The 20027-nt window shown below is 40.6% G+C and overlaps 1 protein-coding gene across 5 annotated transcripts in view; it reads right to left on the reverse strand.

Annotated features, from left to right (window-relative positions):
• Positions 1 to 20027, reverse strand: part of LEF1 (lymphoid enhancer binding factor 1) — a 145745-nt gene continuing 125718 nt past the window's right edge. For 2 of the 5 annotated variants that reach the window (XM_067468638.1, XM_067468640.1), the window contains 4 exons: positions 19564 to 19671; positions 16032 to 16080; positions 13951 to 13991; positions 1708 to 1796 (listed from right to left, as the gene is read on the reverse strand). In XM_067468638.1, the coding sequence (XP_067324739.1) occupies positions 13957 to 13991; positions 16032 to 16080; positions 19564 to 19671 (192 nt within the window). In that variant the 3' untranslated portion in view covers positions 1708 to 1796; positions 13951 to 13956. Of the gene's footprint in view, positions 1797 to 13950; positions 13992 to 16031; positions 16081 to 19563; positions 19672 to 20027 lie in introns of all 5 variants that reach the window. The other 3 variants (XM_060779117.2, XM_067468637.1, XM_067468639.1) reach the window with 2 other exon arrangements.

Consider the following 20027-nt stretch of genomic DNA (forward strand, 5'->3'; position numbering starts at 1 on the left):
TTATTTAAAAAAACAAAAACAAAAAAATGCTCAGCACATTAACTCAAACTGGAATGACAAAATATATATCAGTTGACAATTTTTGGCAAAGGCTGTGCCTTAACTATTTTTAAAAAATGGGTACATCAATGCTCATTTCAACAACTGGCATAAAATCCCACTAAACAGGCTAACAAAAACAGATACAAAACAGATACAGACCATTTGAAGTAATAATAATTCAAGTGCTGGGCTTCTTTTTTTTTTACAAGGAAATTCAGGATAGTTAAGTAGGAGAACTCGCTGCAGTCAGGTCTGATGAAATATGTTGCCATTACGCATATAGAGTAAATGGGAGAGATCAACATGACTAGTGACCAGACTGATTGTTATGTTTAATATAAACTAGCACACAGATACAATGAGGGGTTTTTAACCATTACGAATTGTTAACAAAAAAGCCACAGTTCTCCAAACATTTTGCTCCTTGGTTGTAGTAAGTTTTTTCAGGCTGTATGGCCATGTTCCAGAAGCATTCTCTCCTGACGTTTCACCTAAATCTATGGCAGGCATCCTCAGAGGTTGTGAGATCTGTTGGAAACTAGGAACATGGGGTTTAAATATCTGTGGAATAATGTCCAGGGTGGGAGAAAGAACTCTTGTCTGTTGGAGGTAGGTGTGACTATTTCAATTCATCACCTTGATTAGGATTTAATGGCCTTGCAGTTTCAAGGTGTGGCTTCTTACTGCCTGGGGGAATCCTTTGTTGAGGTGATTAGTTACTTGTATAAAAAAAAACTCTAAAAAACACGGGAACTCCAGACAAGAAACAATCAGGGACAGCTAATCACTTCTCAAAGGATTCCCCCAGGCAGTAAGAAGCCACACCTTGAAACTGCAAGGCCACTCAATGCTAAACATGGTGGCCAATTGAAACATTCACACCTACCTCCAATAGACAAGAGTTTCTCCCACCCTAGACAAACCCCATTTTCCTAGTTTCCAACAGACCTCTGAGGATGCCTGCCATAAATGCAGGCAAAACGTCAGGAGAGAATGCTTCTGGAATATGGCCATACAGCCCGAAAAACTTACAACAACCCAGTAATTCTGGCCATGAAAACCTTTGACAATACAATTTGTTCCTCTCCTGCAAGGGGGAAAAATGGAATTTCCTTTAATTAAAAGAAAGATTGTAGGTTTTGGTGCTTCTTTAAAAGCTCAAAGACAATAAAAATATACACCAAGGGGGAGAAAATGAAAATATAAAAGCATTCAAGTTTTCTTTTTAGGAGCTGAAAATCCGAAGTTGATCCTTTTGCACCATTAAATAATAAACTGGATTGTGCCTTTCTCAACCAAGATTTGTTTCTTCGGTGTGAAGGGCCAAGATGGGAGTTGCTGCTGGTTTACATCATTCCATCAGCTGAAGCAAAACAAACGCAGCCCGGCTATTCTGTTGCTGACTCAGCACTGACAAGTTAGGAGATAACAAATGTTGGAGGTGTAAGGCGGAGTGAAAAAGCTACTCTGCTGACTGGGGAAGGTCTGAAATGCTCTTCTTGCTCTCTTCTTTTATTGTGTCAGATTTGGGACGCCGCCATGATAGCGAAGGGGCCTGGCAGTGATTGTCTTTATGGTTCAGTGTCTTTGTAGCAGTGACATCAGGGCAAGTGTCGATATCCTAAACATACTCCTTAGCGGTGGCCTGTGCGGATGAAGGACATGCCTGGAGATTTAACAAGCTTCCATTTCGAGGAGGGGCCCTGATGTCGCTGCCTTTCCTTTGCACGTTGAGAAAGCATTTCTCTTCCCACCTGCCGGGAAAAGTAATAATAAAATTAAACAAAATGCACCAAAACAAATTTCAATTTTTGTATATATATATATAAAATGCACCAAAACACATTCAACATTTGGTTAATTATATTACCACTATGCATTTATGCAATGTTCTAAAAGTGTTGTAGTAAAGCCTGTGAGCAACGTTACAAACAGTAGTATGGGTGCCAGAAGGGGGAAAAGGGTTACTCGGGAGCAGGAATCTGATGATGAGCAGCAGAGAAAGAGGATCTGGGACATATTTACAGCACCTACAGATGAGGAGTCGTTTGAGGGATTCTCTGGGGATGATGGGTCAATGAGTAACGGAGAAGAAGGAGACACCATGGATTGGACTAAGATAAGAGAAGTGCAAGCTATTTTTGAGGAGCCAACAACTAGTGGTACCTTTATGGGGTTCTCTGGGGGTGAAGACTGGCAATCAGGGGATCCAACTGAGTCTTGGGGGGACCTAAGTCTTGACAGGAGATGGAGGACTTGGAGGGAAAGACAAGGGAATTCACGTGAAGAGCTGGGAGCAGCTGCGGAGGGTAATGATGGGGCGGTGGTCAGTTCATCTTCTGATGATGATCTGTAAATAAAAGTGGGTTCAGGGGTGATGTGTCCTTGCAGAAGGCAAGGTGTTGATGAACGTTCGTGTGTTGGGTGCTGTGTATTGGAAAAGGTTATTGTAGACTTGCTGCTGCCTGTTTTGTGTTCGGCGTTGGTTTAGAAGTTGCATTTTGGATCTCCTGATTGTTTGTGTGTTATTAACCCGGATTGGCTTCTGGAGCGGTTTGGCTAAACACACTGCTTCTGCAGGCACTGGAGCAGTGCTGTTTTGGATTTCTCCCGCTTCAACCCTGGACTTCGACTGACGATGCTTCTCTTCCTGTATCCCCTCCTTTTTGTTAACCATTTGTGTACTGTGCCTTTTTGTTTTGCCTCAGAGTGCTTGGTTTGATTGGCTTTTTGCATCCAGTAAATCTGGATTATATTTCTTTTAACCTTTTTGGACCAGGTCTGGTTTGTTTCTTGAGTTTTGACCAGTGGCACTGCATTTAAGTGCCTCTGCGTCCTTTTTCTTTTGTTTTAATAAACTACTTTTGTGTCTGGCCCTTTAAGGTGTCTGTGATTCTGACAAAAAGTGTTAGAAGGGCTTCCAAGTACATGATGTCAATAAATTCTGTGTGGGAAGTTTGGCCCAATTCTATCCTTGACGAGGTTCAGAATGCTCTTTGATTGTAGGTGAACTATAAATCCCAGGTATTACAACTCCCAAATGTCGAGGTCTGTTTTTCCCCAAACTCCACCAGTGTTTACATTTTGGCATATTGAGTGTTCATGCCAAGTTTGATCCAGATCCAGCATAGCTTGAGTCCATCATTGTTCTCTGGATGTAGGTGAATTGCAACTCCCAAACTCAAGGTCAATGCCCACCAAACCGAGTATATTCTGTTGGTCATGGGAGTTCATTGTGCCAGGTTTGATTCAATTCCATCGTCGGTGGAGTTCAGAATGCTCGTTGATTGTAGATTAACTATAAATTCCAGCAACTACAACTCCCAAATGACAAAATCAATCTCCCACCCAATCTCACCAGTATTCAAATTTGGGCATATTGGGTATTTGTGCCAAATTTGGTCCAGTGAATGAAAATATATCCTGCATATCAGATATTTACATTACGATTCATAACGGTATCAAAATTACAGTTATGAAGGAGCAATGAAAATAATGTTATTATTGGGGGTCACCACAACATGAGGAACTCTATTAGGGGATCACGGCATTAGGAAGGTTGAAAAACACCGTGCTACAGAAACACAAAAACCTAATCTTATTGCCAGTGTAAGGTTTAATTTTACAATCATCTTCCCTTTTATTATATCTACTCAAATGACAAGAAAATTTACACCTGTTGCTCTTCGGGGATTCAGATTTTATTTTACAGTTCATTTCAGTCAAACTATTTAGGCATTTTTAAAAGCAACGTCAAGTGTTCTCTGGAAAAGCATTGAAGGTGGTCTGCAGCTGACTAACTTAGTGCCTATTTCCTCATAAAACTACACTGACCCTCGGCCTTTTTATTAAAAAAAACAGACTCCTACGTTTCCTGCCTTGAAAAAAAAATTACTCCAGTAGAAATAGGGATCAAAGAGTCATGGAGGGTTTTACTTTTCCAAAGATCATGAAAAAGAAGCCAAGTGAAAAAGCAAAGAGAGATTGAGAGAGAGAGAGAGAACCAGCACCCTGCCGATTTATATTTACTTTGGACCTTTTCATCCCAGATTTTCAAAGGTTTGGTCCAGGTTGCTCTTCCTGAGAAGGTTTTCCTCTCAGTCCTACATTAAAACATTCTGTTTCCTGTTGAGGAATGGCCTTGAGGCGCCAGCCCAGTAGTTCACAGCAGTCTGATACAAGCACAGCAATTCAGAACTACTCCCCATTACCAGCCAGGAATGCAACTTGGGCTGAAGGAAATGAAATGTCCTTCTGTTGAAATGGGTCCCATCTCTCTACTCCCTCCCTCCATACACACCCTTTTTTTTGAAACCAGCAGCTTGCCTTTGAAGTGAGGAGGTTAAAATAACATTCACGGCCTTTCTCGAGCCCTCCCTTCTCAAAAGTGGACTTTTAAAATTAGTATTAGCATTAGTTTCCTTTGGTTTGGGGCTCACACTTTTGTAACCACCTTCATTCCCCTGACTTAGTTTCCTGCCCTGGACAAGGATTCGGCAGAAGAAAAAGACCCATCAACCTCTGAGGATGCCTGTTATAGATGTTGGTGAAATGTCAGGAGAGAATGCTTCTGGAATGAAGCCATACAGCCCGGAAAACTCACAGAAACCCCAGCTCTAAGATCTGCTGGGAGGGTGGCCTTCTCTCGCTCCTGCCTCCATCACAAGCACAGTTTGTGGGGACGAGAAGAGAGGGTCTTCTTGTGGTGGCCCCCCAGCTCAGGAACTCTCTCCCCAGAGAGATTAGATTAGGTAAAGGTATTCCCCTGACCTGAAGTCTAGTTGTGTCCGACTCTGGAGTGTGGTGCTCATCTCCATTTCTAAGCCAAAGAGCTGGCTTTGTCCATAGACACCTCCAAGGTCATGTGCCCGGCATGACTGCATGGAGAGCCGTTACCTTCCCGCTGGAGCAGTACCTATTGATCTACTCACATTTGCATGTTTTCGAATGGCTAGGTTGGGAGAAGTTAGAGCTGACAGCGGAAGCTCACTCCGCTCCCAGGATTAGAACCTGTGACTTTTCAGTCAACAAGCTCAGCAGCTCAGCGCTTTAACCCACTGTGCCACCGGGGGATTAGATTAGCACCTATTTATTTATTTATTTATTTATTTGCCATACTTCTACCCCGCCCTTCTCTACCCCAACAGGGGGACTCAAGGCGACGTACAGTGGCACAACGTTGTGCCTCAACACAATCACCTAAACATTTCAAAAATTGCAACATATTAAATAGAGTTGAAACACATTTTAAAAGTTAAAAACTTAGAAAACACTCCATCCAAGTTCATGGTCTGAGTCTGTTCCCAAATCAGTTGCACAAGGCTTCGATTCAAAAATACTGCATTGCCTTAGTTTCCAAAGGCCTGTGCACAGAACCAGGTTTTGACTCTTTTCCTATAGCCTAATAGGGAGGGAGTTGCTCTGATGTCACTAGGGAGAGAGTTCCATAACCGAGGGGCCACCACTGAGAAGTCCCTGTCTCTCATCCCCACAAGTCGCGCTTGTGAGGCTGGTGGGACCAAGAGCAGGCCCTCCCCAGAAGATCTTAATCTACATGCTGGCTTGTAGGGGACAATACGTTCGGACAGGTAGCCTGGGCCAGGGAAATTTAGGGATTTATAAGCTAAAATCGGCATTTTGAATTGAGTCCAGGATCACTCCGAAGCTGTGACCCTGCGCCTTCAGGGGGAGTGTAACCCCATCCAGCACCTAACCTGTCCACTTTCCATAAAGAACGAAAGACTTGGATGTTCCAATGTGATTTTGATTAACCCAGTTCATTAGATGATATGGTTCCCTTAGGCATGGCTTAATACTGTGCTCTGCACTTCATTATTATCTCTAGTCTTGACATGTATTATACTGATTTTATCTGGGCCTTCTAGCCCTATCAGGCCACTGGCCCTTGTATTTGTTATCAGCCGCATCTGGGTAGTTGTATCGCACAAGCCCTTGCCTCGCCCTTCGGGGTGAAAATGGTGGAATATAAATGTTTCAAATAAATAAATGAATAAATGTCCACTGTGCTCGGCCACTGTGGTCATGTTGATTATGGTGGTTATGTTTTTTATGATGTTTTTATATGTATTTTATTGTTTTATTGTGTCATGTTATTAATTGTGTTTGACTGGGTTTGATCCAAGTCCCTTCGGAGATACAGTGGCAGGATACAAAAATAAAGTTATTATAATATTATTATTAACACAGTGATCCCGGCCATGAAAGCCTTCAAGAAAACAAGAAATAGGAAGTCTACAAAAATGTTAATTTTTCTTTTAAGTAAGGCTACGCAGAGCTCACTGCTTTTGATTGCTCTTTGAGTTGCACAAGAAATGTTGCATCCAATCCAATGGGAGTTTGGTGTTCAGGACACTGGGCTCAATCAGAGACTGGATACTCAAGGGACAATAAAGATTTCGGACAATAAAAACTCATCGGGGACATTGTGCCCAGCAAAAAGCACTCCAGCAAAGCATGTGGGGAATGCGAAAGTACTTCATCAGTGTCGTAGATGGACAATGAAAGCGACAGCTCCCCTGGCGGCCAGAAAAAGTTAAATAGCCTCTTTGTATGTCTATATACGTTGTATGTCTAATTGGCATTGAATGTTTGCCATATATGTATACATTGTAATCCACCCTGAGTCCCCTGCGGGGTGAGAAGGGTGGAATATAAATGCTGTAAATAAATAAATAAATAAATATCAGGGATATTTTATCCTATCACCAGCCATTGTCTCATCCACTGTTCTGAACCTGCCAGCCCCTCTCCAACAATTGGACAGAAGGAAATCTACATCGAAGGCGAAGTGGCGCTCTCTCATTGGTTGGGACGTGCCGGACTCCTGCCTCTGCAAGACCTCATTGACGTCATCCAGGCTTGGCCAACTACAGCCAAGCCAGGTCCAGCTGGGGGTGGTGGGAATTTTGAACCTGAAAAGTGTATAAATGTTTTACTGTGTTATGTATCTCAGCTACATTTTAGCAAGCTACCGCAAGCTGTCATCCCTTTCAGCTGAAATTAAATAAACACCTTGGTGGCTTCTGCTTCAACTTGGTGAGATTTATTCTGGAATATTGGCTTCTCTTTCTCACCAGGCTTGGATACCATTATCCGCTGCCATTTTAAATTGTTCAATAACAGTAGCTATGCTAATGTCCATAAACCCAATGTCTGAACAAAACAAGCAAGAAGCTGCAGCAACCAAAGCACTTGCAAGTCCTATGCATGCAAGCGCCGCACAAGCCAACTGGAGTCTTAAAGGCACAGCAATGGTGTTGCCTTACAGATATAAAACAGGTCAAGCCAGGGTTCTTTTCAAGAAACCACAGGTATGCGCTACAGAGACTGAAGATTTCCCACATCTGAGGCTTCACTGGAGGGCTGCAGCTGAAGTCTCGCCAAGCCAGGCATGCCCAAGCAAAGCCCAACCCGCAAGTGAAGTCGGTGCAATCAAAGACGGCAATTACAGTTCCCTGGCTGTGGTTAGGCTTCAAAGCAAAGCGCTGTGAGTCACATTTTAGCATATGTGAAGCCTTGAGCTTCAGCCACAACTGAGATCTGCCATCCCTCTGCCATTTATGCTGTAGTGGAGAGCTGACTGCAGCAGAGAAATGAGGAGCCATTCCTCAAGAAATAAAACTCAAACCTATTTTTTTTGTAAAAGCCCCATAGTTAAAAGATAACACTGAAATATTTGGCAGCCAGAAGGGTGTATAATTGGAGACTTGTGACATACAGAGATCAGAGGCAGAATTTTAATTCTCTCCCCCTGTCTCCCCAAAAGGAACTGCCCAAGAAGGTTTTGCCCTTTTCGGCGCTACATATTGATAGAGGGGTGTGCGTGTGCAAATGAGCTTCAACACTTTTATTCTAGGTTCTAGAGGAAGTTTTTCTAGTTATTTCAATTGGAACTTGGTCACAAATAGATATATCTATCTATTCAGGCAATATCTATATCTATATTCAAGTTAACATCATTTTGTGACCTATTCTAGATCTTATATCAGTGGTTCTCAACCTGTGGATCCCCAGACAAAATTCTAACAGATACTAAACTGGCTGGGATTTCTGGAAGTTGTAGGCCAAAACACCTAAGGATCCACAGGTTGAGAACCACTGTCTTAGATTGTTCTCAGTGGTATGAAGGAAGTCACCATTATTTCCTCAATTTTCTATTTTCATATTAATTTCTGTTTAGCCAGTATTGCACTACCTGACATCCATCGGGAAGTAGCAGCCTGTAATGAAAGGACCAAGGTAGTGATATCTCTGGCCCATCCTCTGTTCGGATATCAGCCAGCAAGCTAATGCCTTAAGTCAAGAAATAGCTTCCTAAGACTGACAGAGATACTTGCAGGAACACCTCAGCAAGCGAGAGTCTAAAAGTGGCAGGTTAAAACCCAGAACCTCAATCAGTGGCTGAGACAGGGTGAGAAACCCTTGGGCACACTTGCGAGACTGCGAGACTTGGAAGGCACTAAATAGGCTGTGCTCTGGCACCATGAGATGCAGAGCTAACCTTAAGAAATTGGGCTACAAAGTAGAGTTCACAACATGCAAGTGTGGAGAAAACCAAACCACAGACCACTTACTACAATGCAGTCTGAGCCCTGCAACAGGCACAATGCAGGACCCTCTCACAGAGAGCCTTGCCCAGGGGATGCCTGGCTCTTTTACATCCTGTGGGAGGTTTCTCTCATGTCCCCACTTGGGGGGCTGGAGCTGACAGATGGGAGCTCACCCCACTACCCAGATTCAAACCACAGACCTTTCAGTCAGGAGTCCTGCTGACACAAGGGTTTAACCCATTGCATCACTGGAGGCTTGGAGCCCCTGGTGGCACAGCTGACTGAAAGGCCTGCGATTCAAAACCAGAGAGTGGGGTGAGCTCCTGCTGTTAGCCCCAGCTTCTGCCAATCTAGCAGAAAACATGCAAATGTGAGTAGATCAATAGATACCTCTCCAGCAGGAAGGGAATGTCAGACACAACTAGACTTAATATCAAGGGGAGACCTTTACGTTTTTCTTTGAGAAGGAAATATTAAAACTCCTGGCTCATGCATTATGATCTCATTCAGACAATGAGACCACATTTCAATTTTAGGAGTTAAAGCAAAAAGAGGGGATGCCATACATTACATAATTAATGTAATATATAGTTAAATCCAAACAGCAGAGAGGGGCAGAGGGTAGCTTCATCCATGTGACAATCTGCCCCAATTTAGTTAAATAAATCTGAAAATTCCTACGACAAGAAAATTCCTACTCTTCTTACAAACTCTCGAGAGGTTTTTGGATTATCATTGATAGTGAGATAACACTGATTAGATGAACCATTTACTAGATCCAGTAAAAGTTTTCTCAGGTGAGCATGAAACACACATTTGGAAAAGTAAAATATTAATAAGACACAATCACTGGACTATTACCAATTTCCTCTTTTCTTGCCCAGCAGATGTCACTATTTCATATACAAATAGGACTGAGGGAGCCTTCTGTAGCCTTAAAAGTCCAAAATGTCTAGTTTGGCTTTGCTTTACTGAATAGGAATTTGTCTCTCATGGGGAGACACAGTCATTAGGGTATACTGAACTCCAAGGACAATTTTTTCCAGTGAAATGCTCATCATAAAATAACAAGGTAGTATGAATTTAATCACCCTTGTCATTTTGTATGACAAAAAGCCATGTATTCTGGGCTTAAACCAACATCTAACACAACTGTATTTTGAAAGCAATCTAAACAGATGGCTTGTAAAGCTGTCTTAGTTGGTGATGTATCTTATTCTTTCTTGCATCCCTAATTGACATAAATGGAAAGGGTATCCTCTTCCCAACTACTTATGGAAAACATCAGCTACAAAGCAGAGGCAGGGACAAACTTTTAGTCACTAAAAAGAGCCATTTGGTGCTAAGGGAAAGTGAGCAAACAGTTGTCGACAAGGGAAAGAGATTCTCTTGGAAAGACTCTCCAGCTATGTTTTGCTGATATCAGCTGCTGGGAAAAAGAAAGAAGGAAGGAGGGGGAAGTTCCTTATCACAATATCATGTGATTCCTCACCCTGGAAATCCATGTTTGAGGAGGTGGAAGCTTTTGTTTGGTTCACATGTTACTATCAACAGATCTATTTATGTTTCCCAAACTTATGTGTGAAAAGAAAAACAATTATTCTTCAGACTTGGCATTCTACAGATTTTATGATGTAGTCTTCTGATATGTTTTAAAATACCAATATGGGTATATTGAGAGAAAATGTAATGTAATGCACACCAAAAAAGGGAAAGCTTCACATAAAAATGAGCAGAAATCTCTGTGAGGAGTTTTTTAAACCCCACAATCTTGTAAACTGATGCAGAAACAAGACAGGATGAATTTGAACTTTGGGGGCGGGGAGGATAGTTCTGGCAAACATAATAGATTTCTCCTTTATTGCTTCATCTAGGTACACATTACAATCATTAAAGTATTCGGACTTAATAAATGTTCATGTTTCTAGTTCACCTCAATAGCAATGAGAACGTGAACATGTGTCCAAAGCAAAATGGTCAAGGATTTGGAAACCATGTCCTATGAGGAATGGTTTAGGGAGCTGTGTAAAATCAACCTGGAGAAGAGAAGCTTGAGAGGTGACATGATAGCCCTGTTTAAATCTTTGAAATGATGTCATATTAAAGATGGAACAAATTTGTTTTCAGAAGCTCCAGAGGCGATGACTTTGAGCAATGATCTTTACTTTTCTTGATACAACATACAGAACTCCTGGTTCCATTAAACAGTTCCAAGAAATTAGGTTGCTGTGAGTTTTCCGGGCTGTATGGCCACGTTCCAGAAGGATTATCTCCTGAAGTTTCGCCCATATCTATGGCAGGCATCCTCAGAAATTGTGGGGTGTGTTGGAAATTAGGAAAATTGGGTTTTTACATCTGTGGAATGCCAGGGTGAGAGAAAGAACTCTTGTCCATTGAAGGCAAGTGTGAATGTTGCAATTTACCATCTTGATTAGCATTTAATGGCCTTGCAGCTTCAAAGCCTGGCTGGTTCCTGTCTGGGCGAATCCTTTTTTGGGAGGTGTTAGCTGGCCCTGATTGTTTCCTGTCTAGAATTTTCCTGTTTTTTGAGTGTTGTTTTTTATTTACTGTCCTGATTTTAGATTTTTTTAAATACTGGTAGACAGATGTTGTTCATTTTCATGGTTTACTCCTTTCTCCCACCCTGGTCATTCCACAGATACATAAACCTCAGTTACCCAGTTTTCAACAGACCTCACAATCTCTGAGGATGCCTGCCATAGATATGGGAAAAACATCAGGAGAGAATGTTTCTGGAGCATAGCCATACAGCCCGGAAAACTCGCAGCAGCCTAGTGATTCTGGCCATGGAAGATTTCGACAACACATTGTTCCAAGAAACTTGTTAAAACTGAATTGGTTTCTAAAAAAAAGATAAAAGCGTATTTGGTACACCAAATATCTGGAAAGCCAAGCCAAATAAGACCATTATGCCAATAAAAAAGAAAGAAGAAAGCAGCCATTGATAAGCAGCAGCTTATGATGCTTCTCTTATCTATACTTGATAATAGTATGTCAAGGACAGAGGAGGCAAAAGTAGTACTAGTAGGATATCAGGCAATTTGCAAGAATTTCCAATACCTAATACTTTAAGAATGAAAGCAATCTGTCTCCAAAAAACTAAGCCATTAAAATAAAGAAAAGCTTGTGGAGAAAATGCAGTACATTTTTTACAAAAGGATCTGGTGCTGAAAAGAAACTCTTGGGCTGAGCATGGGCATTAAGGAGTCTTCCCCGACTTCTATGTCAACTTCCTGAATGACTCAATTTATATCAGGCTCTGGTTGTTGGCCTACAAGGTTCTAAAAAACAAACAAACCAACAACCCCAAAGTAAACCCACAAGCCTGAAGTCTGTCCATCGCTAAGTTCGAAGAGGCTTCTATCGTCTCCATTTGTTTTGCTAAATGTGTCCTACAGGCCCATATCATATGTTGGGTTCTTCTTGGTCCTGCTTTCTGCTTGTGGCAAGCTATAACAGCAGCTGTGCCTATTTCATGCCAAGAGAACCCAAATTCTGTGAACAGGATTATGAAAATGAAGCCAATCTGCATGTATCTACATTTTGCATAATGCACCCTGCTTCCAAGATTTGAGGATTTCAAAGCCTTTAGATGGGGTGGGCAAAGGCTGAGATGGCATTGGGAAATGGGGGGAAAGAGAAGAGTTCCAAGGGTTGGATTTACTGCTCAACAAGGTCAGGATGAGATGCAACGTAAGAGCTATGTGGGTTAAATCAATGCCTTCCTCCCTGAGCACTGGATGTTCTTGGCCAGAGTTCGTCGGGTTTCTAAACCACAAGGCTTTTCAGATCATTAATTTATAGCATAAAAAGTGAACAGTTGGTTGCTCATCTGTTGGATGGGATCTTCACATCAGTCTCTCTGGTTAGCAGTAGCTTGTTTTTCAGGATTCAATATACATGAAAATTAGAAAATATAAGTTGGAAGAAATTGCATTGCTTTGAAAAATATGTTGGTTACCTTAAAAATGATCATTTCATGTCACTTAAAAAAAAACCCAATCTACTATAATGGGCATTTTTATTTATTGTGTACTGAATTACATGTTTAGAACTGTATGCCAGCAGTCAATGATTTTTTTTTCTGTGTCAGGAGCAACTTGAGAAACTTCAAGTCGCTACTGATGTGAGAGAATTGGCAGCTGTAAGGGCATTGCCCAGGGGACAACTAGATGTTTAAGAGGAGTTCAATACTCAGTAACGTTAAGTAGTAATTACTGTATTTACAAATTTAGCACCAAAACAGACAAGGGTTCTTTCTTTCTCCCACCCTGGACTGCGTTGGATAATACACAACGATGGATGAGCGAAGGCTGGATAAGCAAGACTCTACTGTAATGTGTGTTTTATGCAATGTGTTCATATGTTGTGTTATGGGATGATGGTTTTTTTAATTATGTAGTTGTTTTTCTATTTTGTTTGCCACTTTGAGTCCCATTTATAGGATACAAATAAGTAAATAAATAAATAACATGTTGCCGAAAACTTTCATGGCTGGAATCAATGGGTTTCTGTCTGTTTTCCAGGCTGTAAGGCAAGAATGCTTCTGGAACATGGCCATACAGCCTGGAAAACCCGCAGGAACCCAATTATTATTATTATTATTATTATTATTATTATTAACACAAGTACTTAATGCATCAGGTTTGAAACCATAGCAATGTGAAACGGCCTTTGCATTTCTCGCAGATATTCAGATGCAGCATCCTTATTGGGATGAATTTCAATATCCGCCATAATCTTTTCAGCCTTAATTCCTTTGTGAGTTGTACGGGGGCCTTCACCACACCCAGCACTTAGCACAATTATGGAAGACTAGAGTCCCAAGAGCTAAAATATGGAGCCACTTCATTACAGTATTTATAAATACGAAATTCAAATGAAATAATTCATGAGAATATCAAACCAACGCTGCCCACCCTGCCAAGTCAGCACTATGCATATAGTGATTAGAACAAGTCGATTTGGGAACTAAGAAGCTGTTCTAATTTGTTTCTAATGACAAGTTTTGTATCATGTTGGAAGCCAGAATGGCTTAGCTGCTTGGTAATAAAGTTCTTGCGCTTCACAGATAGACTTGCAGCAAGGTCTGGTCAGTATAGTTAGTGTAATTCAAGATTAAAAAAAAAAAAGAATTGGGAGCTCAAATACAAAGCCGGTATAACAACCATAAATCATAAGAGCATTCATTTGAGGAGAAAGTATTGTGTGCTATAAATTCAAGATTTTTTTCCAGAAGTGAAATGTGAAAAGATTGTACAAGTTCTTAATTTTTCAAATATCAATTTAGCAGAAAGGCTTTTAGAAATATTCTTACCATGCTTCAGATGTAGGCAGCTGTCATTCGTGGGGCTGCACCTGTAGAAGATTGTTTTTCTTTAACAATTTTCCATTAAATTATGTTTTTTTACACCCCAAATAAAAGATCTTGTGCTAGAATGTGAATTGCCAATTGATTTCCTCTTGACTTTCATGGTTTTTATACCAGCTATTTCATTTTATTACATATCTGCATTTTTGTTACAACAAAAGAAGATGTGAAATGACCTCACTGGTGCTTTAACTTGACATACCAGGCAGCTGTTAAGACCATTTCTATTTTTTTAAAAAAAGTTATAGCCAAGGGACATAGGATTGAATAATTTCCCAGCATCTTCAAATGCAATAATCTGAAGGATATATTCACAATGAATCAATGTGTTAAATCTTTGTAGCTAAGTGTTTCATAGAGAGAGCATTTTCTATGTTTCTAGATTTCCACCCATTAGGCCTTCCAATGTGTTGTTCAGTAGTGCTTAAAGGCTATCTTTAATAACATAATAATATGCTTTTAAAGATAGCCTTTACGATGAAAATTGAAATGAATCACCGTTCTTAGCTGCTTCGAACTTGCAAGTTCTTCTTGAAGGCACACAGTTGGACAAACACCGGACTCATCAATTCAGCTTTCAATGAAAGCAGCATCATATCTTTATTTACAAAATAGGTACACTACAATCTCTGTTCACATCTCAGCTCTCTGCATGGAGCACATTTCTGCTTTTCCGATTTGCACAGGAAACTCCAAAAATGGCACTCTACCAATTCTAGACATCTCTATTGTTTTAATCCATACACTTCTGAAACCATACAATTTAAACTATAAGCAGTTTTCATACCCAAAACCATTACATATTCTGACAGCATTTCAGTATTTTATTGTACAACATTTTAGAAGGCCTGATGAGCAGGAAAACAGTGAATAATTTTAAATAAAATATGAAATCAAATTCATAGCAGGTGCAAGACAGAGACCTACTTCCTCCTACTTCCTGAAGCTATATCGGATACAGAAGGAAATGGCCAAGGTGCTGGAATTGGTTAATTGATGCTAATTAATAATAAATACTAATAAACCTTAGTTGTACCCCACCAACATCTCCTAGAAAGACTCACAAAAAGCACACAAAGTACAACAAGATCCATAACAAATAAAACAACAACAAAATAAATTCACAAAACAATAATTGCATAAAATAACATACAACCCTACCGGTTAAAATCCAACAATGCAGCAGAGCTGTGGGTATAACAGGCTGTGAACTGTCTTAGTACATAAAGTGCTAACAAAATCAATCACTTAGGCCTCAAATTTAGTTGTAAAAGTGCTAATCGTGATCCAAAGGCTTGTTAAAAAAACATGTTTTCAGTTGTGTCCAGAAATCTTGAAGAGAGGGAGCTAACCTGATTTCTTTCAGGAGGAAATTCCAAAGCCAGGGGGCCACCACCGAAAAGGTCCCCTCTCTCATTCCCACCAACCATGTTTGAGACAGAGGTGGGACTGTGAGGAGGGCCTCTCCAGCAGAGCTTAAAGCTCGCAATGGTTCATAAAAGGAAATGCAGTCTCAAAGATGTTTCAATGCATATGTGAAGCAATGGAAATCATTCCGGTTCTGTGAAACAATATTCAACTGCAGTGGCCTCTAGAAGATAGTTTCTACACTATGCAAAGACTGGTTGTCTCCAGAAAATACTCCTTTTGTCATTGTCAGTATAACTTTGCCAAACAACAATTGATCAGTGCTATAAGCAAGACTGCTGTTGGTAGTCTCCAATTGTTCAGCTTGGCCTGACTTCCAAAAGACTGGGGATTTTTCTCTAATTTCAAGATGCAGAAGCAAACAGGATAGAGTTTAAGATCATGAGTTTTCTACCAATATGGCTCTCAATGCTCAATACTCCTCTGCGCAGTTGACAAGGCAATGAAGACCACCAGTTTAAAAATGTTAAGATTTGTTATCACCCATTATACTGTAGAAGTCTTTGTGTGAAGGATCTATAAACAAGCAATGACACAATGAGCTGAGTTTTTCAAATGCTACAAGTGTTTAAAGAAGATGATCTACCAATGAAACATACCTGATGTTGACTCTTGTAACTTTTCTCTCTTCCTCTTCTTTTTCTTTCCCTGTAGAGTAAAAGAAAAGGGGAAAAGATTAATGGAAAAGGGATTTTGAGCAGCACATGAATACTTTTCTTCTAAATAACTTTACAGCATTTATGGAAACATAATAACACCACAAAAGCCATTTCGCACCATCTCCAGATGGTTTAACAACCACATTTAAGCTGCTCTGAGCAGAGAAAATAAACTTCACCTTTACATAATTTTAAAAATAATTTTAATAGAAAATTTTCCCAATATTCAGTTTAAAAAAGCATATTCTTTCCAATATTCAGTTTAAAAGAAGTCAAAGCAATGTAACTTAAAGTCAGGGCCAGTAGCTGAATTCAAACTTTAGTAGCATTTCTAGTTGAAATTCTAACCAGTTATTTCAAAGCATTGCATATAAAATAAGTTGATATTTCATTTCAACACATTTCAGCAAACAAACAAAAAAAGGGGGAGGGGGAATAAGGACTGAACATAGAGCTAAATCTCATTGTTAGTCCCAATGAGAGTAATCTCAATTAATTAATGGAAAATACATAAGCAGCAACCTACCAATTTTTTTATATCAGGAAAGACTTGAGAAACAGCAAGTTGCTTCTGGTGTGCGAGAATTGGTCATCTGCAAGGATGTTGCCCAGGGGACACCTGGATGTTTTACCATCCTGTGGGAGGCGTCTCTCATGTCTCCACATGAGAAGCTGGAGCTAACAGATGGTAGCTTACCCGCTCCCCAGATTTGAACCATCGACCTTTCTGTCAGCAGTCTTGCTGCCACAAGGGTTTAACCCATTGTGCCAGTGGGGCTCCTAATTTCTATTTATTTTCTATTGATTTGTTGTGTATTCTAATGGAGGGTAGCAATTGGATTCACCTATCATAATTATTATCAACGAGCTAAAATAATATTTTGAGTTATGATACAAGTTCTTGACAGGAGTAATTTAAAATGCTTCCAACTTAAAAATAAACAGCAACATCTGTTCTCCAAAGCCACAAAAAAGTGGAAGTTCGTGAACCTCACACTAAAAAAAAAAAAAAACTGGCTTCAGAGATATTATAATAAAATAGCCAGATGAAACCATAAATGCTGAAAGGACTGGTCACTATTTCTCAGCTCGATCCACATCATTCATCCTTCTTTACAGATAAAATGGGAAGAGGAAGAACCATTTATATTTCCCCGATATTTACTACGCTGTGTGCTTCTGTCTCTTTCAGTCCCATTACACCACAATTCATTAAGACAGAACAAGAGTTTCACAAGTTCTAAAGTTAAAGACACATAGATGTTTTCATTGGATTAAGGCAGGTTCTAGGTAAAGGAGCTTCTCTTTATTCTAAAGCTCACTGGCATTTTAAATGGAGTCTGACTTGGGGGCAATTCTACTTATCTGGCTTAAACAAGGCGTATTGGATTATGGACAAAGCTTAGTACTGATTGAAATCTCCTTGAATGCGTGAGAGACCACATTTTCAAAGTCAGGACTAGGTATGGGATTAGGTTTCCCTTTGAATTCTTTATTTAAGAGTAATCAAGGCCCAATCTTAGCTAACTCCCAGACAAATAGTTATTTGGCTGTCTTCAGTGTGGATTAAAAAAAAAAACAATGAAAAGAAAGAGGTATTTTAGAAGATAAATGGCAAGTGTGTTGTTTAATCCCAACGGAATCTCCATTAGATTTTGCTACGTGCATCAAAACCATAGTACAATCCTCCATCAAATTAAATTAAACATTTTTAAAGGAATACATTCTTAAATATTTCTGATTTAAACAAAGGAATTGCAGCTGAAGATGGCTGTTACTTGAGTCCCTGTATTGGGAGAAAGGCCATTTAACAAATTTGTGTGTGTGTGTGTCAGGAGCAACTTTAGAAATTGCAAGTCGCTTCTGGTGTGAGAGAATTGGCCTTCTGCAAGAACATTTCCAAGGGACACCTGGATGTTTTGATGTTTTACCATCCTTGTGGGAGGCTTCTCTCATGTCCCTGCATGGGGAGCTGGAGCTGAGAGAGGGAACTCAACCTGCTCTCTCCAGATTTGAACCGGCACAAGGGTTTAACCCATTGCACCATCGAGGGCTCCTAAGTTAACAATTTACACACACACACACACACCGTATTTTCCAGCATATAAGATGACTGGGCATATAAAATGACCCCCAACTTTTCCAGTTAAAGTATAGTGTTTGGGATATACTCGCCGTATAAGACTACCCCTCATTCAACGCACACCAAATGATTTTTTTTCAAAAAGAAAAATCAGATTTGATCAACTATATCAGAAAGTGATGCCATTTCCTTTGCAGAAGGGCTTTAAGCATTGGGTGGCCATTTCCCAGGGTTGCTTTAGCACTGACAGAAAGACCTCCCTATGATACTATAATTCCCAGTCTAGTGCCTGGCAGAAAAGGCATACACCTAACAAGGCTCACTGCAAGACCCTTTTCACTCGCATCTATTTAAACAAGAAAGCTTTACAAGCCACTTTCTCCGCATATCTTTTCCTTGATGGAAAACGCAATCAGCTCCTTTTTAGTCCAAACTGGACCAAAAGGTATTCAGTTTTCATTCTTGAATTTTGAATGCATAAAGTAGAGACCAAAGGGACCCCGCTGATGCTGCTGCTGCGCCCCTCCGGCACTGCTTGGCTTCCCAGGCTCCCGCTGCCGGGCTTCAGCCTCCCCAAGGGGCTCCTCCGCTCCATGCCCACCTTGGCTGACAGTGTAGCAGCGGATGACGAAGGGAAGGAGGAGGAGAAGCCGCCTCCTCCTCCACCTCCTTCTCCTCCTGCCCCACGAAGGAAGGGAGGGAGTGAAGGAGCGAGAAGGAGGGAGATCCAAGCCATACAGGCTCCTCTTCCTCCTCCTGTTACCCTCAGAAGGGAGAGGGAGATCCAAGAAGCAGCACAGCCTCCTCTCCAAGGCAGAACAACCTTGCAAAGGGACAGAGAGAGATCCAAAGCTGGCACAGTCTCCTCTTCCTCCTCCTTTCACCTGCCCTATAAGACGATCCCTGATTTTTGAGAAGATTTTCCTGGGTTAAAAAGTCATCTTATACGCTGGAAAATACGGTATATGAAATTTTACAAAGAAAAAAAAATCCTAGGATTAACATACAAATCCGTTCACACAACCCAGATTTGTTCAAAAACAGTCTACCAAACCTTCTTCAGAATCATTGCCATATGCATCTGTTAACCATGTAATATGTCAAAGGCAGACATTTGTGAGTCACTACCCCAGATGTTTCCAAAGCAATGCTCAGCTATTTTAATGGCCATTTTATTTATTTGTCATATGGCACAGCTGGTTGAGAAACATTCATGGGGCCAATTCCAAACCAGTTTGGGATATGTGGAAGTTATCTAAAATGAGGCAAGAAAGTAAAGCAGACATGAGGCCCAAACTGGGTTGCTTTCCTGTGCCAGCTGCTCCCTCACCTCTTTGGGTTTTAATTGCAGAAAACGTTAGCTGAAGAAAATGTAAATGAGGGGCTTACGTAGTTATCTCTTGCAGACCAGCCTGGATAGAGCTGCATGTGTAGCTGCCTTTCTTTCCGAGCTAGTTCATAATATTTAGCTTGTTCTTCGCGGGACAACGCATGCCACTGCAAATGAAGGAAGAAAGAGTGAATTTTGTGCCCTGCTAACAGAATGTGCTACACACAGAAAGGCCTAAAGGATAATGTTAATTTGTGTTATTCTGGCATATGGAGAGAGAGAAAACACAGTAATCGCTTACACAGCACCTATGACAAGCCAAGGGAGTAGCAGCAGACAGAACATTATAATAAAACTGTGCATTTGGTTTTATGACCTCAGTGTTGAATTTTGCATTTCTCTCTATTGATATTTGATCCATTCATATTTATAGTAAAGGTAAAGGTTTCCCCTCATATTAAGTCTAATTATGTCCAACTCTGGGGGGTGGTGCTCATCTCCATTTCTAAGTCGAAGAGCTGGC

Source organism: Anolis sagrei, chromosome 5, assembly GCF_037176765.1.
Source record: "Anolis sagrei isolate rAnoSag1 chromosome 5, rAnoSag1.mat, whole genome shotgun sequence".
In the NCBI taxonomy this organism is placed as follows: Eukaryota; Metazoa; Chordata; class Lepidosauria; order Squamata; family Dactyloidae; genus Anolis; species Anolis sagrei.